This window comes from Maylandia zebra, linkage group LG19, assembly GCF_041146795.1.
Source record: "Maylandia zebra isolate NMK-2024a linkage group LG19, Mzebra_GT3a, whole genome shotgun sequence".
NCBI classification, from domain to species: Eukaryota; Metazoa; Chordata; class Actinopteri; order Cichliformes; family Cichlidae; genus Maylandia; species Maylandia zebra.
This window is the reverse complement of record NC_135185.1, coordinates 3,701,598-3,722,419: the sequence shown is the minus strand read 5'-3', so window position 1 is coordinate 3,722,419 and position 20,822 is coordinate 3,701,598. Positions and strand designations below refer to the sequence as shown.

The window sequence follows — 20,822 nt, the reverse complement described above, 5'->3', positions numbered from 1 at the left end:
ACACCGCTGACATATTTTGGCTAAAAGTAATTGTTGCCTGCTGCTTCACTAATTTGTAAGGACAGGTGGACAAATATATTACAGCAGTGGTTGAACATTCATGGATATTAATGCATTCCCAACTCTTCACACAAAGACACCTGGAGATGTTTATAATCTTATTTTGTTAGGCTTTAGTTTCCTATGAAATAATTACTTCTGTCATTCATGCAGCGATTTTGGAGCTTCCACCCATAATCTTCCCATTTCTCCAAGCATTTCCTTATAGCTGTGTAACAGTTACACTGTTTGGTCATTTGTGTTCAGTTAGGAAATTGTGAGTTTTAGTGGGATTATACATTATAGAAAATATGCTAATAGTTATCATCAATTAACATAGATGCAGGTTTGGTCAGATTACTACTACTGTCCAAACAGAATGCACTAAGACCTGTTCGTGTCTATCGAGCCGCCCACTGGGCCACAGCTTACGCCAGGGTTTCAGTTCACCCTTGTGAGACAAGAAGAAGAAGAAAATATGTTGACTCGGCAATTTACTGGCAACATGTTCCCATGATTCAGAGCATTCCGGCGCAAGGTGGAGCTTCGGTTGTGCCCTCACCACCCCCTACCCCACAGACACACACACACACACATTACTAACTGCCAAAGTTTCTCTGCAGCTTGTGTAAGACTTGAAGGGATTGCAGGTCAAATCTGCTGGTCTGCCTTGTTGCCAAAACAACTGTTTTCACTCATCATTCACTCCTTACTTATTCAGAGTTATGAATGTGCCTTATTTGTTTACATTACATCAATGACGTTCTGAAAAAGGCTCAGACACATTCACACATGAGACCTTCAGTGACAAAATCTGCAGGTGCATGTTGGACTTTCAATTCTTCTGCAGGAAGCCCGGCTGCAAATTCATGGAAACTAATCTAACAGCTTATCCGAGAGGTGGTTAGACTGTTACAACCTTAGTGATTAACTCATTAAGATTAAATATGTCAAAACCCTAAAGAGAAGAAGTAATGCAAAATTCCTTTGGAAAATTGGCCAATCTATTTGGTAATTGCAACATTCATTTCTATTATGGGAAAATGAGACTCTGCTACTTTTGGAAACTGTTTCTGATTCTCAGCAAAGCTTGGGTCATACAGAGAGAACAGGTTCCTGAGCTTTTTTAAGGAATATTGTCCCCACACAGCTCAATACTAAACTACTCTTATTAATGGCATGGTAAGATTAAAAGCAAGCTCACACATAAGGCCCTCTATGGCTAGTTTAAGCTAGTGCTATCAGGGGTGCAGCAGGTAAGACACACAGAAGGAAGTTTGGTTTAATTCCAAAAGCCATTAAAACTTTGTATGAAGTGAAAACTCCACTGATAATGTTGACCTGCATCTTTAACTGAAAATAAATATTAATTGCGCTCACTGTAGTCTTCTTTTAGTAAAGACATTTTTTAAATGTTTTTTAAACCTGTAACTATAGACCTGCTAGTTGGATTGGATTTTATGTGACCAGAATTTACTCTGAGACTGCATTCACTTGTTTGACATGTTACAATTTGCTATGATACATGTTCATGCCTTTTTCATGAACATGGAAGGGCTTTAAATTGACATAATTTCACATGAAGTCCTTCCAGTGTAATAAAAATCACTCCATCAGCACGTGGTCTCCAAGCTGCCTTTTTATTCACACCTAATCATCTGGAAGTTTAACCAGAAAACTGAAAATGTATTATTAAGGTTTATGCAACAGGACAATTCTACTGTCAGTTTGCCCATAAAGAAAAGAACTACAGACTTTTAATCTGGCCCTTACATATTATTTCTTTTGCAGCTAAATTATTTATTGAGCAATTGTCCAATATTGAAGGAGGAACCTAAACTGACAGGGATCCTGAACTGTTCCAGTTAACTTTTACCTTATTCCATGATTGCAGGTTATAGAATTCACACACAGTGTCAAAACATAAACATGATGGCAGTGTAATTACCTGTATTTACCTACTCAGCTGCATGAACCTTTAAATCAAATTTCAGATCGTTTCAGGGTTTAAAAAAAAATCAAAATTTAATTTTGAAATTGAATTCTAAGGGTGACTTAGTTTCTCCCCTTCCCTAAAATCTTTTAGAGGCACACTTTTTTTTCTCTTGCTGTTTGTTTCATTTTACTAGTGAGAGGTAAGGGATAATCCAAAAATGCCATCATCTCCCAGCAGCAGTGCAGTGCAGTTCATGGCACCACTGACAGAAATATTGACTTTTCACTTTGAACACAGTGACATAGCACATGAAAAGGTGACTTGTCATGTTTCCTGCAGGTTTTGCCCATGACACATGCTTATATGTGGTTTTTGGTTTGTTTGGTGATTATTTTTGTACCCTGATGACCTTTAAAAGCAGACTGTATTTTTGGTTCTGTTCCTGATATGATGTCACCCCACTTACATAGCAATTATGTTTACTTTGGCCTATCGCACTTAACTGAGGTGGTCATGTCATTTTTTTTTCTCTGTTTCTGAAATAGTGGAACAGAATAATTTAAACTTCGATTCATTATCTAATAGATTCAAAGGGTTGGCTGTGTTTTCCTTGTGTGTTTGTCCACTCTGACTCTGATGAAGGCACGGTAGTGTTGAAATCTCACTCTGTTTGCATAAGTCACGGCTGTGAATTTAACTTGTGTGCTTCCTGTCATTCATAATGCCACAGCTCACTCCCAATGCCCATGAGCCTTAAGATGTGTTGTTTTCAATAGCATGCCACATATTTTTCACAGTATAGAAAGAAAGGATAGTAAAAGTCACTTCGGCACAAATTTGGGATCCCCACGGAGTTTGTCTTTCAATTATATTTCGAGTTGAGATGAAATCAAACGCGTCTTCAACTGTGATATTTTAACGAGATATGACACGAGGTCCCAACAAATAACATTCAAGTGATGCAACAAAAATAGAGGTGGGCTTTTCCCCCTACATCTAGTACAATTTCCGGCCCTTCCAGACTCTTCACAGACAAGAACACTAGTCAGTTGTAGGTCAGTACCTGATGAAGGTGGTTTTCCCAGTGGAGTACTGGCCGACCAGCAGTACCATGGGTTTACTCTGGAAGTCAGCAGGCTCTAGGGCCGGGGAGTGGAAGTCATGGAAGAGATAGGTCTCTTCCAGCGGCAGCAGCTTCTTGGTGTAAAGAGTCTGCAGTCCCTCCGTAACGGTCTGGTACATCTCTCCTTCTTTGTTGCTGCCACCCTGCTCCTGTTTGACCCAGCTGAACATGCTTCCCGCTGTGTTCTGTATCCAACTTCCTTGTTTCGATGTTTCCAAATATTGCGGCTGTTTTTGCCTCCTTCTCTGTGAGCTCCGTCCTTAGCCTGAGCGGAGGGAAGTGTGTGTCTGGCTCCAGGGAGTCTCGGCTACTCTCAGTACTGTGCCTCCTCTGTGTGCTGCTCTGGGCGTGTGTTTGTGATGTGGAGGGTGCTGATGTGCTTACCTGGGGGCACCGCCCTTCGCCCCGTGACGACACAGACTCTCTCTCACACACACACACACACAACGCACATACGGGGACGTTTCAAGAATGTTCTGACAGGGTACCACGGGAGGCTCAGCAACAGCACGGGAGTGCTTTCGCCACATCTAGCGGCAAAACTGAATATTTGCTCACAAACAAATCCGGTGCAGACATTAAACACATGGATAGTTTTTTAGGCCCTCATACAGATGTATGACATGAAAGTAAGTAAAAACTAACTGTAGCCTAATTAAGCCACGGATGGAATAGTACGGAAGGTTTAACTTGAACTAAAAGTGCTCATTATGCAGACTTATATAAATGAGAGTAGCGATTAGATCATAATACTGATTCATTAATGTTTCTATTCCTTTAGTAAAGCAACAGGAGATGGTTCTAATGAATTTAAGCTTAATCTGTAATAATGCAGTAACATATATTAGTAGAAGTATAATGATAAGTAGCAAAAGCCAACATACGGTTACTTCAATCAAACTATTGTGAAGTAAAAAAACTCAAAGGACAGTAATCAAGTAAATATACTAAGTTACTTTCCACCACTAAACTGTCCTTTAGTGGTGGAAAGTAACTTAGGACAGCGAAGAAAGTGAGACAAGTGCAACAATATATGTTAAATAGTGCCATGAAAAAATATTTGCCTACTTCTTGATTTGTTAGTTTTTTAAAAATATTTGTCGCATTTAAATGTTTCAGATCATAAATTACTTCTACTATTACTACTATTAATAATAATGGTAATAAACAAAGATAAACTGTGTAAATACAGTTTTTGAATGATAATGTGAAAATAGAGCTGTTGTTATAGGGAGATGTTGTCCTGTAGCACCCACTATTATTGAAAAACCACTGCAGCATATGTGTTCTATAAGGATTAAATTGCTGGAAGTTAAAATAGCCAAGGGCCAAAACAGAAATTGTCATTTTAGAGATATTTATTTTTTGGATGCTCCTGGTATTGTATAGTTTAAAAGGGTGTACACCTTTCCTTTCAGTGGATCATGCAGTAGCAAAGTTAGACCAAGCACAGTAGCAAATCTAAAAAGAAAAAAATATCACGGTGTTGCAGCCAGTGAAAGTCCAGACATCAACCAGACTGAAATACTGTAGTGAGTTATTAAGAGAGCTATTCATAAAGGAATATCTGTAAACATCAATGAATTGAAGCAACATTTTTTTAAAGAAAAGTTGACTAAAATTCCCCCACAAGTGATGTGGGAGAAAATTGGACAAAAAATCTTCAACCTTCAAGTGACTTATTACTGGCAGAGGTGGTTCCTTAAGTTACTGAATCTTATTAACTTACTTGCTTTTTCACAAACTGTTTCTGCATATTTGCTTAGTGTTTATTAATAAATAATAACACTGTGTATTATGTCATGTTTTGTAGTTCATCTGAGGCTGCATTTACCTAATTTTAAGGCCTGCTAAGAACCATATTATTATTATTATTATTGTTGTTGTTGTTGTTGTTGTTATTCAAAAGTCCAAATAATGAGATCCTGTGTCAAAGTCATAACCTTTAACTCATGTTAATTTTGAAATACCAAGTGTGTATCATGATTACCAAAGTTTCATTTTAATAAAATTCTGAAAACTTTACCTACCTTAAAAATGTAGTTTGTGTATATATTATGGAGACACTGTTTTTAATCAGGATTTATTTCCTCCACATATCTTAGTTTTTCACCATCTGTTGAGATATTTAATATTATTGAGAGCATTATCAACACCAACCATCAGGGGGCGCGCATGTAGGCAAATGAGAACCTAGTGCGAAAAATCCTCTAAAGCAAACGAAGAAGAGGCGGAAGCGGAAATAAGGTTCTTTTGTTTTGAAAGAGGGAAATTTAAAAACTCGACGGTGTTAGTCGGAAATAAACAAAAGCATTGGGAGTAAGCCTTCAAAAAACGACAGGAAAATGGACGCAAACTAACACTCTTCGCCCCTGAATGTAAAGTAGGTCACCGGAGAAACATTTTGTAGTGTTTAGGTTGCGTTTGAAACCGAGCCTTTCTTTGATGTCAGCGTCTCAGCTGAACGTGTTCAAACTCCTATTTTCCTTCTTGCACTTAATGTATTTTTCCGACTAAATGTTTACAGATAGGAGTATAATGGAGTAGCTATAACGCAATGTTAGGCATCATGTTAGGAACATTTGGTCGACTGTAGGTCTAACAGAGAGAGCTGTCGATCTTAGCACAACGGAAGCTTTTAGAGCTGCCACAGAAAATAATTTGAATGCTTTTATAGTTAAATACTAATATTAGTTGTAGTTAAGGAAATATCAAAAGAAGAATCTTTCCAGGCATAAAGATTACTTTTTTATTGTTGTTGTTTTTTTTTTTTTATTTAGCTGATATTATTATGTGTTTTTTTTTTTTTTTTTTTTCGGTGTGTGTGTGTAACAAAACAAAACGAGACATCACTGTAAGACTTTCAGGCTCGATTAACCTTATGAGAGGCCGTCAGTGACTTCCGGTATACAACTTTGTTTCTAATAAAGTGAGACCTCTTTGTAAAATGTAAATAAAATCAAAAGAAAATATTATTTTTGCTAAAAAATATACGCTTGTTCAATTCAATTAGTATTTTAACCATATGTATTTAAAAAAAAAAAAAAAAAAAGAAGCTTCAAACAGGCTGAATAAAAAATGAAAAATGCAGATTAATCTGAAAGGCTGCCTAAATAATTTAAGAGCATTGTTTCTGCCTAAATAATTGCCTGGAGTTGACACCAGGATGGTTGCTGAAGTGAAATGGATAAAACAGTCCTTTTGCCTGACTAATAAAAACGTGACATATTTTTTGGAAATGTAGGAGCAACTGTAGGCATGTCCTCCCAGGTAACAAAGAAAGAGCACGAAAGCACCTGAAAGGAGGCTTGTTTGTTTTTTAAGCTATTACATCCGTAAAGGCACCATGAATGCTAAAGGATACATTACGTTAAAATAAATAGCGTTGTCTCTTCAATCCTCAGACATTCTAAATGTATTTTATTGTTAAAGTTTACGCTGAGGGGGAGTTTTCTTTTAACTTTCTACTCTTATTTGTTTAATTAAAAAAATATATTTTGTGATGAGTCAAATTGTTCTTGTTATATAATGTAATTTTTGTAATATCATAATGACTTTGCTTGAAATATCTGCATATGTGCAAGTGGTGCAGGCCTTACTCTTAGAGCTTAAACAAATTTGAGCTCTAAATTTTATGTTGAACTTTAGCTTCACTTTCAGTTTAATGACCGTACAGTGACAGGTATTTGGGGCTAGAATATGTCTCTAGATTCATTCCAAATCATTTTTATGAAAAAACTAGTAAAGATGGGAAAGCTTAGGAGTTTATCGTCAACCTGGAATTCTTTTCAGGGAAGTCAAATATGGTCAGGTTGGAAGCATTTGTTCAATAACCCACTGCGTTGTGTAGTGAGCATGTTGTGATGACAGTGTTTGTAAAAGCTCAGTAAATGTGGTCTTTCATTTTCCTGCAGGGTTGATTCACACAAACATGAAGAAAAAGGCAAGGAGGTCGCAGGAGACACACAGTGTCCAGGAGGAGTGTGAGTGACTTTCACACACAGTTGGAAGTCAATATCTCCTGCTGCTGTTTTTTTTGTTGACAAATGTGTATTTAAACCACCTTTTGACTGCTAATTCCAGCCATTGTGTGTTGTGTGTTAGGCTTGACTTTTCAGCTCTGTTGTGTTGTCGCTGTGGTTTTAGATATAGTGCTCTTACTGTTAAAAAAAGAAAATCAGCAACTAAAGCTATATCTTCACATTTCTCCTTACATACGTTAAAAACTTAATGAGTGTTTATGATGATGTCTTTTGGGGCCTTGAGAAAGCTTTTTTTAGTTGAATGAAGGTTTGCATATTTTGTGTGTATCTGCAGGCTGTGCTTTGTGTAGGTGCAGTGATGATGACCCAGCCATGTTTGGGGAGAAAGTCACACTCAAAGAACATAAACTCTCTGTCCACTACTTCTGCTTGGTAAGACAACGCCTGCAAGTATTTCTGTTTTCACAGGAATATGTATTTTTCAGCCTTCAAGCATATTTTATTGAGACTTGCTTTACAAGTGCCTGACCAACAGTTATAGCATTAAAAATATTCTTTCTGAAAGACTTGTACAAACCAAGTCACAATCAATCGAATATAAAAATAAATAAATAAAACAAGCAAACAAAGAAGGAAATGATTTATTCTATGACCTCATTATGATTTAAGTGAATTTATTTGGTGGTAAATATTAGAGGAGGGAGCACAGTCACCACAGAACAAGAGGGCTCATGGTTTGTATTTTTCTGTCCCACAAATAAAGTGACAATGATGTATTTTCTTAGATTAAAAATGCTTTAAAAGGGTCTGTTTGTTAAGAGTGTGTCTTAATAATATTGTAAGCATGTGTTTGTCTCAGCTAACATCTTGTGGAGTTTATCAGCGAGGAGAGGACGACGAAGGCATCTTCGGTTTCCTGGTGGAGGACATCAAACAGGAGGCCCGCCGGTCAGCTCGACTGGTGAGCAGTTCAATATTATTACCTTGCATATATTAAGAGCTCTACAGTATCTCACAAAAGTGAGTACACCCCTCACACTGCATACAATGGGTCTGCATGGCACAAGAAAGCCCACAAACAGTTTGCTAAAGACAAGCAGACTAAAGACATGGACTACTGGAATTACGTCCTGTGGTGTGATGAGACCAAGATGAACTTATTTGGTTCAGATGATATTAAGCATGTGTGGTGGCAACCAGGTGAGGAGCACAAAGACAGATGTGTCTTGCCTACAGTCAAGCATGGTGGTGGGAATGTCACGGTTTGGGGCTGCCGGCACAGGGGAAAAAATGGTGGCCACAAAAAATATTGACACGTTGGACACAATTTGGACATTTTCATTTAAGGGCGTACTCGTCTTTGTTGCCAGCAGTTTAGACATCAAATTTATACTGTTATATTATATCAAAGTGTCATATCTTCAGTGTTGTCCCTTGAAAAATTATAATAAAATATTTCTTAAAAAGTGAGGGGTGTGCTCACTTTTGTGAGATACTGTAGAGCAAATACAACAAATAAGATCCCAACACCCTTCTACATTTGGTCAACAGCAAATCCTCTAGGTGTGATTTGTGATTGAAGTGTGCGGGCCTGTTTGTATTTACTGTTTCCTTGTGTGCTGTATATGTGTCTCAGACATGTTTTGGCTGTAAGAAGAAGGGAGCATGTGTCGGCTGTAATGTCAGGAGCTGTAGGAAGATGGTTCACTTCCCCTGTGGGAGGAAGCAAATGTTTGTCTCCCAGTTCACTGGACTCTTCCCGTGAGTGCTGACAACACATTAAATTCTTTAATTGTATTTGTAGGTTGGTTAAAGGCATAAAGCACTGTTTGCTAACATGAAATACTCCTGCTGTGGCCAAACGATAGTCATAAAAGATATACACAAGCTGATTTTTCAGTGTTTGCCACACATAGGCTTTACATGCATGGGTGTTAGTTTCTTTCTATGTCGCCCTAGTATGACAAACGTACTAGGGCAACATACTAAGATTTGTCATGGATGCAACCCACATTCTCATCTCTACTGCTTAATCCACAAATGCATTTTGCTTACAAATGTGGCAACATTTAAGAGAAAATAAACAGACTTTCCAGTGGTATAAAATTTATTGCCAACAAACATTGTTACAGCAAAGAAACAACTGACCAAAAGCAAGTTACTTTGTGTGCTAAGGTACATATAGGGTTCTGGGCAGTAACTTAGCTTTTTGTAGGACTGCTCTCTTCTGGACAGAATCATCTGATGTTGTGCTGGGAATCTGCAGGAGCCACTCTTCCAGTTTTGGGGTTATAGCTGCTAATGGTGGTGGTCAGAGGGCCCGGTGGCGCCAGTGTCCGGCAGCCTCGCCTCTGTCAGTGCGCCCCAGGGTGGCTGTGGCTACAATGTAGCTTGCCATCACCAGTGTGTGAATGTGTGTGTGAATGGGTGGATGACTGGAAATGTAAAGCGCTTTGGGGTCCATAGGGACTAGTAAAGCGCTATATAAATACAGCCATGTAATGCTCCTGATTACTGATCTCAGCTCATCTTCGGGGGTCATCTTCTTAGATTGTGGGTCTGACACTCACTAATCTCTGCCCTTCCTCTTTCCATTGCTCACAGAGCCTCAATGATGGAGCACCTGTCTTACCTTCTGAAGGTATTTGACTTGTTGACATTCAGGCATCTTTATCATTTTTCCTTCACCCTGTGGGACACCTAGGTACTTTGGTTGTCCAGTATATCTTTTAGTCTGACTTCTGGTGGCTCCATCCCTTTAGTTCGAATCACCTCGCCTCTATGAAACCATTTGACCACACTGGGAATGTCTTCTGGTGTTATTTCCAGTGCCTACTCATCTTGTCATGATGTGGAGAGGCTGGATGAATGAGTATTTGCTGTTAGCAGCCCATTTATTTTTGTTGCAAGGTGGTCATGGAGTGCATTTAGCTTCTTCAGCCAGTAGGCATGGCTCGTGTCAGGTCTTCATGGTGTACAGCTCTTCATTCCAGAGACTCATTGTTGGATGTCTGTCTTTGACTGGCTGTTGACTGGCTCTTGTTCTAGAAAGCTATGGTCTGCTCTGAGTTCCACCAGGCACTTGGCTCTTTCTCCAAAATGTTCTTCCAGTATTGCTTAGTTTCAGCTCTCGGTGGGTCTCCTCCTGTGCTATTATTTCTTTGAAGCTGATAGTACATCGTGGATCTTTCTTTGGAGAACACACCATTTATTTTCTTGGCCTATTACTTTGTTGCCTCATCAGTTCTATGGTTAGACCTACTCCAGCTACACCATCTCAGTCTGCATCTAGAAGTGGTAATCCTTACTCTGTTGCTGCAGCAGATCCACAGATGTGATTTAAGAGTGGAGTCTGTCAGAGAGGCAGGTGAAACTGTTATTCATTTATCACCAAGTACTTTGGGAGTGATGTATCTGTAAAGAAAAAATTAAGAAGTAGATGTACCTCTTCTTTGTGAACCCATAAAAAACTGTTTCTGCCACAAAAAGAATCTAATTCTACTGAAAACTGAATTACAAAAATGTCCAAACTATCATAGAATTTAAAACTTAAATTCTTAAAACTTAAATAAACTGCTGTAAAATGCTGTCAAAGTTCAGCTTCAATAGTGTTGGTTCCTTTTAAAAAGTATATGCACCAAATTGCAGAGAAATTGCAAAACTCTTCCAAGCTGCAGCTGCATAAAACTGCTAAACTATAATACTGTAAATATAAAAGATAGTAACTGCCCCTCTGTCTGTGTGTCCAGATCTTACTGTCCAGATCATAGTCCCTCCCAGTCTCTGTGTACTGGGTTAGACATCAGTCTGCCTCGATCCTGCTCCATCTGTCTGGACTCTATTGATCCCGTTTTGTCTTACTCCATCCTCAAGTGTCCATCCTGCCATACCAGCTGGTTCCACAGAGACTGTGTGCAGGTACCATGAGTGTGCAGAGAGCCCTGATTTTATATGTTGGGTTGGCTATTTAGTACTATTTAGAAAGGTTTACAGGAAATGCAGCTCGACTTTGCTTTCATGGGAGCTGAATGTTTTGAAATATTCCCTGAATATGTGGTCCTGCATTTTTTTTAATGGTTTATATGGCTGTCCTGCATACTGGACTCTGCTGAATTGATTATCTGCAGTTCTACCACCAAACTGTGTCCATTCAGTTTGAGAAGATTAAATTCATTTTTTACACTCCATATTACAGTGGTCCCTTGTTTATTGTGGGAGTTACATTCCAAAAATGTGAAATCCACGAAGTAGCAAACTTAATTTTTTACAATTATTATAGATGTTTTAAGGCTGTAAAATCCCTCACTACACGCTTTATACATTTTTCTCAGACAGGCATGAACATTTTCATACTTGTATCTTTTGTTTAAACACTCTCAAAGTTCAAACCTTCGTAGAAAAATAAGTCCAGTATTATAGAATGAAACCAAAGGCACCCGCGGCTGCCTTGGACAGTGTAAAATGTTTCGTTGACGTGTAAATTTGACAAGCTGAATGCATTCTGTACTGTACAGGAGACACTGCACAAGATTGATTGACAATGTTCTACAGCCAATCAGGATGCAGAACACAATGCGCTGTATGGAAAATTGCTCAAAAAAAATCTGCGAAACAGCAAGGCCCCGAAAGGTGAACCGCGTTATAGCAAGGGACCACTGTATATAAAAAGTACAATGCATGTGTAACTTTTTGTATTTCTGTGTATTTTTATTGGCGTGTGTCTGTGTGTTAGCGTCAGGCCCACAGTGCAGGCCTGTTCTTCTTTAGATGTACCCTGTGTAACAACAAGGAAAACTTCCAGGAGGAAATGCTCAGAATGGGAATATACATCCCAGAGAGGTAACCTTAAATTATATCTGCAGCGTTTCAGCACTTGTTTGTCCAGGAAAAACTGTTATTTGCTTTGGTTTGTTTTTGTTTTTTGCCCCCCCACCTGAACCCTTTGTCTGGGCTTCCTGCAGAGATGCCTCGTGGGAGTTGGAGGCAAATGCATATGCAGAACTGTTGGAGGTTTACAAACGCTGTGACGCTCTCACCTGCCTCTGCAACAATGGTTGTACACACTCTGCCAAGAGCGGGTATGGCATTTATATTTTTCTTTCATTAGTTTACAGATTTGTATCTTTCGTATCTAAGGATGCTTGTAAAAACAACATTTTCTGTATATTAGTAATGTATGCACATTACTAATATGTATTCCAAATATATGTGTGTGTGTGTGTGTGTGTGTGTGTGTGTGTGTGTGTGCGTGTTTATACATATATGTCAAATATACAGCGGTCAGCAGTTTGAATAATGTGCAAAAGGAATAGCAATATGAATGGACTGTATGTAATGGACTGTATAGTGTTGAAGTTCCGGTAGATGAGGGTGAGGTGTCTATGAATGTCACTGTTCAGCAAGCGTTATTACATTAATAAAGTTTGGCCTATTTGAATTAAAGAAATACAGACTCTTAAGTTAGCAGAGTTTCTTAAGGTTAATATCAGTACATAAGTGGAGAAACTATTGAAATCCATCAGATTTCAATAGTTTTTCCATTCAATTAATGTTCAGACTTATTGGAGACAGTTTCAGATTTGCTCCTTTAAGTGGTGTTTAACAGTCTGAGATTAAGAAACAAGAAAAGAATAAAAACTAAGTACAAAAAAGTATTTGTTTTAAGGTCATACGTTATTTCTTATAGAACATTAAAAATGTTGTAAAATTGTTTAGAGCCAACAGGAAAAATAGTCAAGAAGTAAAGTTGCGTCTAAGGATCTATATTTATAACTGCTGTTTATCAAATAAAGACATTAGTTACTGTTAAAAAAAAAACTTAAAATCCTTTAAACAACAGAACCACATTAGCACAGGGGCAGCTGTTTGTGTGCTAATGCTGTGCTTTACATTATGTAAGGCATCAAGACTGGCAAAGTGTAGCAATAAAATGAGTGGAATAAAAAAATTCAGTGCTGTTGTCTCAGCGGAGCAGATCTTAGTTTCCTCAGCTGTGTGAAGCATAATCATTAGTGATATTTCTCTGGCTTTCGTCATCTAGAGATTAGGAAATATTATGGGAATCACTTTATAATTCTGTTTTTGTGTTTCTCAGATGGTTTGAGGTGATCCGCTGCCGACTGTGTGGCTCTAGAGGGACTCACAGGAAATGTTCGGGACTAAAGTTGGACACTAAAGACTGGGCCTGCACTGACTGCACACAAGCGACAGATGGGAAAGGTATGGGTGGTTAATGATGGCTGGTTCCATGTTTGTAAAACACTGGCTAATCCTACCTTTTCCATTTTTTTTCATATTTGACAACGTCTGAGACAACATGTCACTCAGCTCTGCCTCCTCTTTGCTTTATAAATTGATGGAGAGATGACTAAACACTCTGAACCGTGTTACCTTGTTCTCCAGCCTCCCTTGTTAGGTCTCCTCAGGGAGGTCCGAGGAGAAGTCTGCTGTCCAAACGCCACAGGCCTTCAGTTCACTCCTCCATCAGCTGTAAAAGGTACAAGTTAACCTGCCAGTACCTCATCGAGGATGCAGGATTTGTTCTTAATTGTCACTCTCTGTCTCTTAGACCATCTTTACCCGAAAGATCTGGATCGCCTGAAGAGCTCCTGCAGTCTTTGGTCCCTCAGCTTCATCCCCCAAGTGTCCAGGTGGAGGTGATCGGGGACCAGGCTCTGTCAGCTGGTCTCGACTTAGTCAGGAGGGCTGATTTTGACCCCACACAAACCCTGTCTGTCAGGTCAGTGGCGAAAAGCTTTCCTGAGTTGTGCTTGTTGTTTAGACTTTTTGCTATTTGTCTTCTTTACTGTGGGATGTTATTTGTCCAGGTTCAAAGACATAGATCAGACTCCCCTTCCCAACAACCTCTGGGACAGTGACACAGCCAAGGAGTACTTCCTGAAGCTGCTGATGCAGCAGATACAGGAGTGTGTAGTGTTCGAGGGCCCAGATGGATCCAAAAACTTGGCGCTGGACTCAGAGGGTACTTCCAAAGCTTATTTTTGTGTTATAAAGCCATTATGCAGTTGTATGTAAATGAAAAATTTGAACAAAGACACTGACTGTGTATGTTATTCAGCTCTGCGTGAGGACCTTTATTTTGATGTCGGCTGCCTGCTGGCCCTCTCTCTGGTCCATGGTGGTCCACCTGTTGGCTTCTTCTCGCGTGCTCTCTATCAGTGTCTATTCAACTACCCAGCCAACCGTCCCCTCAATGTCACACATATGACCCCTGACACACACTTCACCCACCAGGTCACCAGGGTAAGAACAAGACAAACTTTCATGGAAGGCACAGTGGCTAAAAACGTATAAAATAAAATTATAGGTAGTTTTAAAATAGAGATCGAATCATTTCAGATCACAGAGGCAGAGTCTTTAGAAGAGCTAAAAGAAGTCATGGCAGTCAGCTGGGAGTACCTGGAACTAGCTGGCTGTAATCGACCAATCAGCAGCCTGAAGGAGAGAGAGGCTCTGGTGGAGGATTTGGTGAGCTTCACCATAATCACCAGGATGCAGCTGCCACTGCAGAGGTAAGATAAATAAACATGGAAGTACAGTAGATGGCTGTTTTCCTGCATGCACTGCAGTCCTGATCTTTTCTGAATGTCACCTAATAGAGGTGCCCATAAATGTGTATGAAATCAGTCTTAAATAGTTATAGCAGCACCCTAGTGCATGGCCCGTGTGATGTTTAATCGCTCCCGTGTAAGAAAAGTGAAGGTAATTCTCCAGCAAAGTCAGCGTAAGCATGCCAGGACCCCGTGTGCTTTATCCTAGAGGAGAAAGGGCTGCTGTGGCTTGAACTGGTGCTTATGTTATTTAGACCGTTGTTCTGAATATAAGACGCAGAGTATAAAATGACCCCGGTTTTCTTTATGGACAGCTAAAACTCCATCACTGAATATAAATAAAGAAAACAAAGAAAACAACAAAAGCTTGTCAAAATATAATTCTCCTTTTCTAATTTACAAAAATATTACCACTATGGTCATCAGAGGTGTACTGCTTTAAGTCATTAAATGTAATTAAACCTATTCTTTGAATGTGACCTCAATCAGACCTACTCTCATTAAGGAGAATCCTAATCCATCCATCTCTACAGTAACACACAAATATTATTTTCCATTTATATATTAAACTTTGTTACATACAACTCTGGGCAGATGGTGGTGCAATAGTTCGCACTTTTACTCACAGGCAAGAAGGTCCTGAGTGTTATTGATCTTAGTCATTTGTTATTTTATGAATAAATACTAAATGAGTTGGGGAAGCAATGCTTAAGTGGAAACTGATGTTGCCGTACACACAAAGATTACTAGTCTCATCCTCACAGTGGAAAATCCAGTTATTAATTTAACACAGTTATGAGATCAGTACTTGGTATCAGCAGATGCATAAAACCAAGACATCGTAGCATATTAGAACGGGAAAAGCCTGGATTGGTGCATCCTAGTTACTAATTGTAGTCCTAATAGTAAAAGAAACCAAATTAAACAACACTTCCTTATAACAGCACCTGCTGATCTTCTTTAGGTGTCTTATTTTGTATTTTTTAAGATATGCTTTTTCCATTGTAATGATTGTGGTGATAACTCTCCTGTTTTCCTTGGTCTTTCTTGTATTTTCAGTGTTTACTTTGCTTATTTTCATCCTCAGGTTTCGGGAAGGTCTACAGACTTTGGGTGTCTTTGATCAGGTGACTGAAGTTTGAAAAGAAATTTACCCTTTTCTAAATCAGTTCAAAAATGTCTCAGAGCTGTTTGTAACCCTGTTAACACAAATGGGAATATTTGATGGGAAAACAAAGACTAAGTGACTTAAACTGGACTGATTAATATAAAAAGCAGCAATTAATGTTATTAAACATCAAGATAAAGTATTCAGAAGTTGAAATGAAGAAAAGTGAAGCTAAAAACTCTAATTACATTGTACTATGATCAGGTTCAGCTCTTCCCATCTGTCTTCTGTGGAGTTTTCTGCGAAGCTGGTGATCATCTCACAGCTCAGAAGATTGGTCAGCTCTTCACCATCAACTTCTCTGAGCAGGAGGAAAAATTGAAACGAGAGACGCCCGTTGTCACCTTCTGGAGGCACTTCCTGCTTGAGTGTGAAGGTGAAATGTTAATCCTATTTTTTATTATTATAAATAAAAAATATTGCATTAGGATGGATAAAAGTGGTAGTGGGTCCTTTTCTAACTCTCTGTTTTATGTGTTGATACGTTTTCCCAAAGTGTCCCACAGAAATGATGATGATAATATTTATGCTCTAAAATGTTTATACTCCCTTTCTGTTTTTCCTCAGTTGGAAGGAGCTCCATCTCCCTTCAGGACCTCCTTCGCTTTGCCACAGGAAGTGCCAAGCAACAAGCTGTCAGTGCCGTCTCTTCTCCCTCCATCTCCTTCCTCCATCCTCTCACACCCTCCCCATTAGGATTCAAAGAAGGGAGAGGTGTGGACTGGAGGGATGAGGGACTCTTCCCTCAGAGTGAGCCTGAGTCCAAACACCTCCTCCTACCCGTCACTTCCTCCTACCAGGCTTTTAAAAGCTCCATGGAGCAGGCCATCAGCCACCATGTGCACCTTCTCCCCTCAGATGGTTAAAGAAGTAGGTGGGGTTGGCTCTGGTCTGGTTTGGGATCTGTGTTTGAAGATAAACTCTGATTGTTTTTTTGTTTTTTTCCAAGGGGTTTCTTTGTGATTGACAGAGAGAAATTTGGGCAATGTACGCATTTAAAACATAATGAACAAGGTTTTTTGATGTTTTGTTAAAGAAATCACTATTTGCTTCAGCAAGAAAAACTTTCAGTATCGTAGCTGGTTGAGTGGTATTGTTTACAGATACCATGACACGGTATTAATGTGTAGACCTTAGTGTTTTCTATATCATTTATACTGAGTTAGCTGGTGTTGTATACCTAGAGGACCGACAGTGTTACGTAATACTCTTCTTTTTTCTGACATATGTATAATATTCTTTAGTAGAATGCTAGCGCAGCATGCCTTCACAAGCTCGGAAGAGTGCAAACTCACAAGCACTAGGCAATTCCTGTCAATAGGCTTCTTGGAGTTGGCTGATAAGAAGAAAGAATGTTCTGTATGTTCTTTTGAAGATGTAAATCTAGATGCAAATATCCATCCTTTTATCTATTTACTTAACTGCTTAAACAAGCACGGAATATGAATTGAACCACAAACCCTTTCCTTCTTGTGGCGCTCTGCTCCAAGCTCAAAGGTTCCTGCTGAGGATCCAAGCTGTTAAACGCCTCACAAATAGTTTGATCTTGACGGCAGCATCCGTGGATCAGTCCTGACTTGAAGCTGTCAGCGACGGGTGTTTGGGTACATTGAAATTTTGTCCTTTCGAAAAAGCTAGACTTCAATATTAAAACACTTCTTGAAGGCTGTAGTTACCTGAAGTGAAGCTACTATCGTATCTCTGTTATTACAACCTTGCAAACACATTCTGAGTCATGAGAGTGGTGCATTATTGTTGTTGTTTGTTTGTTTTTATCTATGTTTCTTTTACAATAACACATTTGACCAAATAGGCTTCAGTTCATTTTTAATGCTTGTCTCTCCATAGAGCTTGTCTCTCTTTTGATTGTATCCCAGTATATCTTAAATACATTTATGCTTATGGTGATTGAGGATTTTGTACATATTGTTTGTAGTTGCCTAATGATTAATCCTGCCTCATGTGTTGTTTTTCTGGGTTTGGAAGTGTGGGGAGATTTTTTTGGGGGGGGAGGGGGGCATTTTAGAGACAGAAAACATTGATGGCCAAAACGTAGCCCCTCATCCTGGAATTGTCCTTGGAATCCATTTAGCATTAAAAGGTCTTCAACCGTCGTCACTTTCTGTTATGTAATCTCAACATCTTTTGTGATACGGTGCTGATTTTGTAACCTTGACTTTTAGTTCAGTCATACTTTACTGTACATATTTTTCAAAAACCTCTTTTAACGAGCTGTCCTTGCTTTCCTTGTACTTTGTTCATATTTGCAGATATAAAGATAAAAAAAAAAACTCTGTAATCATTATATTTTATCCAAATGTAAACAAACAAGGGGTCTATGTGTTGACATTAAATGATGTTTCGGAAGTGAAATTAACTTTACTGATTTAATATTCTCAGTGATAAACAGATTTTTTTTTTCTGTGTTGTGTCAGCTATTAAGCTAGCAATGTAAACAGAGTTGGCAGCAGATTAGGATCAAGCATAACACTTAACATTTCATTTCTGTATGAGAATCTGAATACATTTGTCAGTGGCATATTTTGCACTGCTGTAACTTTACAACAGGACTTGTAGAAGAAAGTAGAAATGTACAAACTTTTACGCTCATTAAATTGAAACTACATTGTCATTTCAATTTCATTCATAATTTTGGCCTATAGCTTCAATAAAAGCTAATTTTCATTTAAATAAGATGCCCAGAAAGCTGCAGAAGAAGAAATGTTAGCTGGAGCTTTGCCAAATAAGGAGAACTGTGGCTTTCCTGCAACTTTTTACCTTAGTGTCCTGTTTATCACACATAATAAAAAGCATTTACTGTCTGGTTGTGGTGCTCTTTGTGATAGGGCAGCATTTTTTCTTTTTTTTTTCTTTTTTTTTACTTCAACTTCTTAACACATTGGCTTTTTCTCAAAACGAACCCAACAACAGCAGTGCATTTTGTGATGAAATAAATTGTGCCGTCCTTATAGCAAATTTGGTTTTCCACTTGCTGTGGAGGGTGAAGCAGCGCACAGTTAGATTAAGACTTGCTCGTTTATCAAGGCAGTTCATAAATATGTAAGCTATAGTTTAGATGTGTAAAATGTGTTAATTTCATTTGGTTTAAGTGTTTGTGTATAGGCAAATGTTTGTCATGCTGAGGGCAAACTGCAGTTTCTGTTTGTAGAGTTCAAAAAACTGTTGTTGATTCATTCTGATGATATCGTATTTTTGTGTCTGTAAATTCAAACTGGGTCCTTATGCTGCTAATGTCATTTGAAGTTTAAACTGGTGTTAGGCAGCCATTCTTCCATAGCATGAACAACAGTAATATTCTAAGGCAGTTTTGGACTAGTAATATTAGTTTTTGAATTATTGTTAGTTTTAGAAATTTCAGGTATTTTTTAACTGCTTTCATATACAATCATTCAGGGTGTTTATTTTGATTGAAGTGCTGATTGCTGCCCACAGCATCGTGTTTTGGAATACGGTTTTAAGGGTTTAAAAGCATTACAAGGTGAAAAGAAATGGCACTTGTGTATCATTCTTACATCTACTTGTATGACCAGGGCCTTCTTAAATAAACCGGACACGAGTGAACAAAGGTGACTAAATCTGCAGTCTCCATGAAACTTTTCAACTCATATACTCTTTCACCAGTCTGCAAATAAATACTGTGATGGCGGTCAGACCCACACCAGGTCCTGAGTTTGATATGTAATGAATCTCCACCAGGAGGTAATGTGGCAGATACCCACAAAGAAAAATTGGTATGGCCCGGATCTGGCCCACACAATATGCTTACATATGGCCCACCTACCGCGAAGAATGACGGCCCTTTGGTGGCCCAGATCTGGTTTGCCAGAGGTGGCCCACACATGGGCCAGCACAAGGCCAGTTGCAGACACACTGCTGGCCCTGTGCTGGCCCAGAACAGTTTCAGCTTTGGCCCCAGATGTCCTTAATCAAGCCATGTAATAACAACATGTGCTGGAACATACATAATAGTGCAAAAATACCATGACAAAACTCTGTTCAGACAGTGAATGGACTGATTCTCATATAGCACTTCTCTACCCTCACATATTACTCAAAGTGCTCTATACAACATGCCACATTCACACACTTTTTCTAAACTGAGTGCTTCCTAACTACATTTGAAGTCTCCACACGCTGACTAGAGGAGAGAGGGGTCAAACCACTAACCTTCCGATCAGTAGATGCCCTGCTCTACCTCCTGAGCTACAGCCACCCAGTGTTGAACATGAGTAAACCCTCACTAGGTTTCGGATAAAGTGTACACTCACAAACCTGTCAAACCTGCATTTGAAACGCTGGCTACCATAGGAGTATAGTATTGAAACATGGCATTTGGGTCTTCTAAAGAAAATAGGAACATAAATAGTGCCATCATTGCCAGACCTGGCCCACATCTGGTTGACATACACCCTGCCATGACACCAGTCAGTCAGAAGTGCCAGCTTGGTGCCAGATCCGGGTCATACCCGTTTTCTATGAGTTTGGGCCAGATGGACCAAACCACAATCAGTCCAGATATGGCATGCCATCACATAAAGAGTGCTATCTATGCCAGGCCTGGCCTATATCTGGATGACATACGTCTTATCATGCCAAGAGTCAGCCAGCAGTGCCGGCTTAATACCAGATCTGGGCCAGACCTGCTTACTATGTGGGTAACCCTGGGAATCTTCACCATTAATAAGGAAGGGGCAGAACCTACAGATGACCTTAAAGATGTTGGAAGAATCATGAAGGTGTTAAAGTGCTTCATGACCACATAACATTGCAAATGCATTCGCCATTTTATTTAGCCTCATTTACTCATTGGTCTTGAGCTACCCCACAAAGCCTAAGTACACATTTGAGGTTTTACAAAAAATTGTGATGGAACTGGATGGAAACTGTCTCTCAACAAAAGATCTAGTTTGAACTGTTTGAATGAAGAGTTCAGACAAGAGATTTCAAGAAAACAGGGGAGCACTGAAAGACTGTTTAGTGT

At 39.1% G+C, this 20,822-nt stretch overlaps 2 protein-coding genes across 2 annotated transcripts in view; one reads left to right on the top strand and one right to left on the bottom strand.

The window, feature by feature from the left end:
• ehd4 (EH-domain containing 4) overlaps positions 1 to 3,538 on the bottom strand; it is a 39,829-nt gene extending 36,291 nt beyond the window's left edge. The window contains exon 1 of the mRNA XM_024800044.2: positions 3,039 to 3,538. Within this exon, the coding sequence (XP_024655812.2) occupies positions 3,039 to 3,268 (230 nt within the window). The 5' untranslated portion in view covers positions 3,269 to 3,538. The remainder of the gene's footprint in view (positions 1 to 3,038) is intronic.
• Positions 3,539 to 5,297: 1,759 nt separating this feature from the next.
• On the top strand, positions 5,298 to 18,643 carry g2e3 (G2/M-phase specific E3 ubiquitin protein ligase). The gene is made up of 17 exons (XM_076877561.1): positions 5,298 to 5,481; positions 7,013 to 7,081; positions 7,416 to 7,513; positions 7,941 to 8,042; positions 8,718 to 8,842; positions 10,831 to 10,999; positions 11,814 to 11,920; positions 12,043 to 12,159; positions 13,176 to 13,300; positions 13,484 to 13,577; positions 13,650 to 13,820; positions 13,909 to 14,063; positions 14,160 to 14,344; positions 14,441 to 14,613; positions 15,740 to 15,779; positions 16,025 to 16,196; positions 16,388 to 18,643. Exons 2-17 carry the CDS (start codon positions 7,030 to 7,032, stop codon positions 16,684 to 16,686), a joined length of 2,184 nt encoding a protein of 727 aa, XP_076733676.1. The 5' UTR covers positions 5,298 to 5,481; positions 7,013 to 7,029; the 3' UTR covers positions 16,687 to 18,643.
• Positions 18,644 to 20,822: the final 2,179 nt, after the last annotated feature.

Bases quoted from the DNA above. Each gene is read 5' to 3' on its own strand.
- g2e3 (XM_076877561.1), top strand. From the start codon at position 7,030: ATGAAGAAAAAGGCAAGGAGGTCGCAGGAGACACACAGTGTCCAGGAG. The intron at 8,843-10,830 runs GTGAGTGCTGAC...CTGTGTGTCCAG, and splicing joins CAGTTCACTGGACTCTTCCC to ATCTTACTGTCCAGATCATA. The intron at 14,064-14,159 runs GTACTTCCAAAG...TATGTTATTCAG, and splicing joins CTTGGCGCTGGACTCAGAGG to CTCTGCGTGAGGACCTTTAT.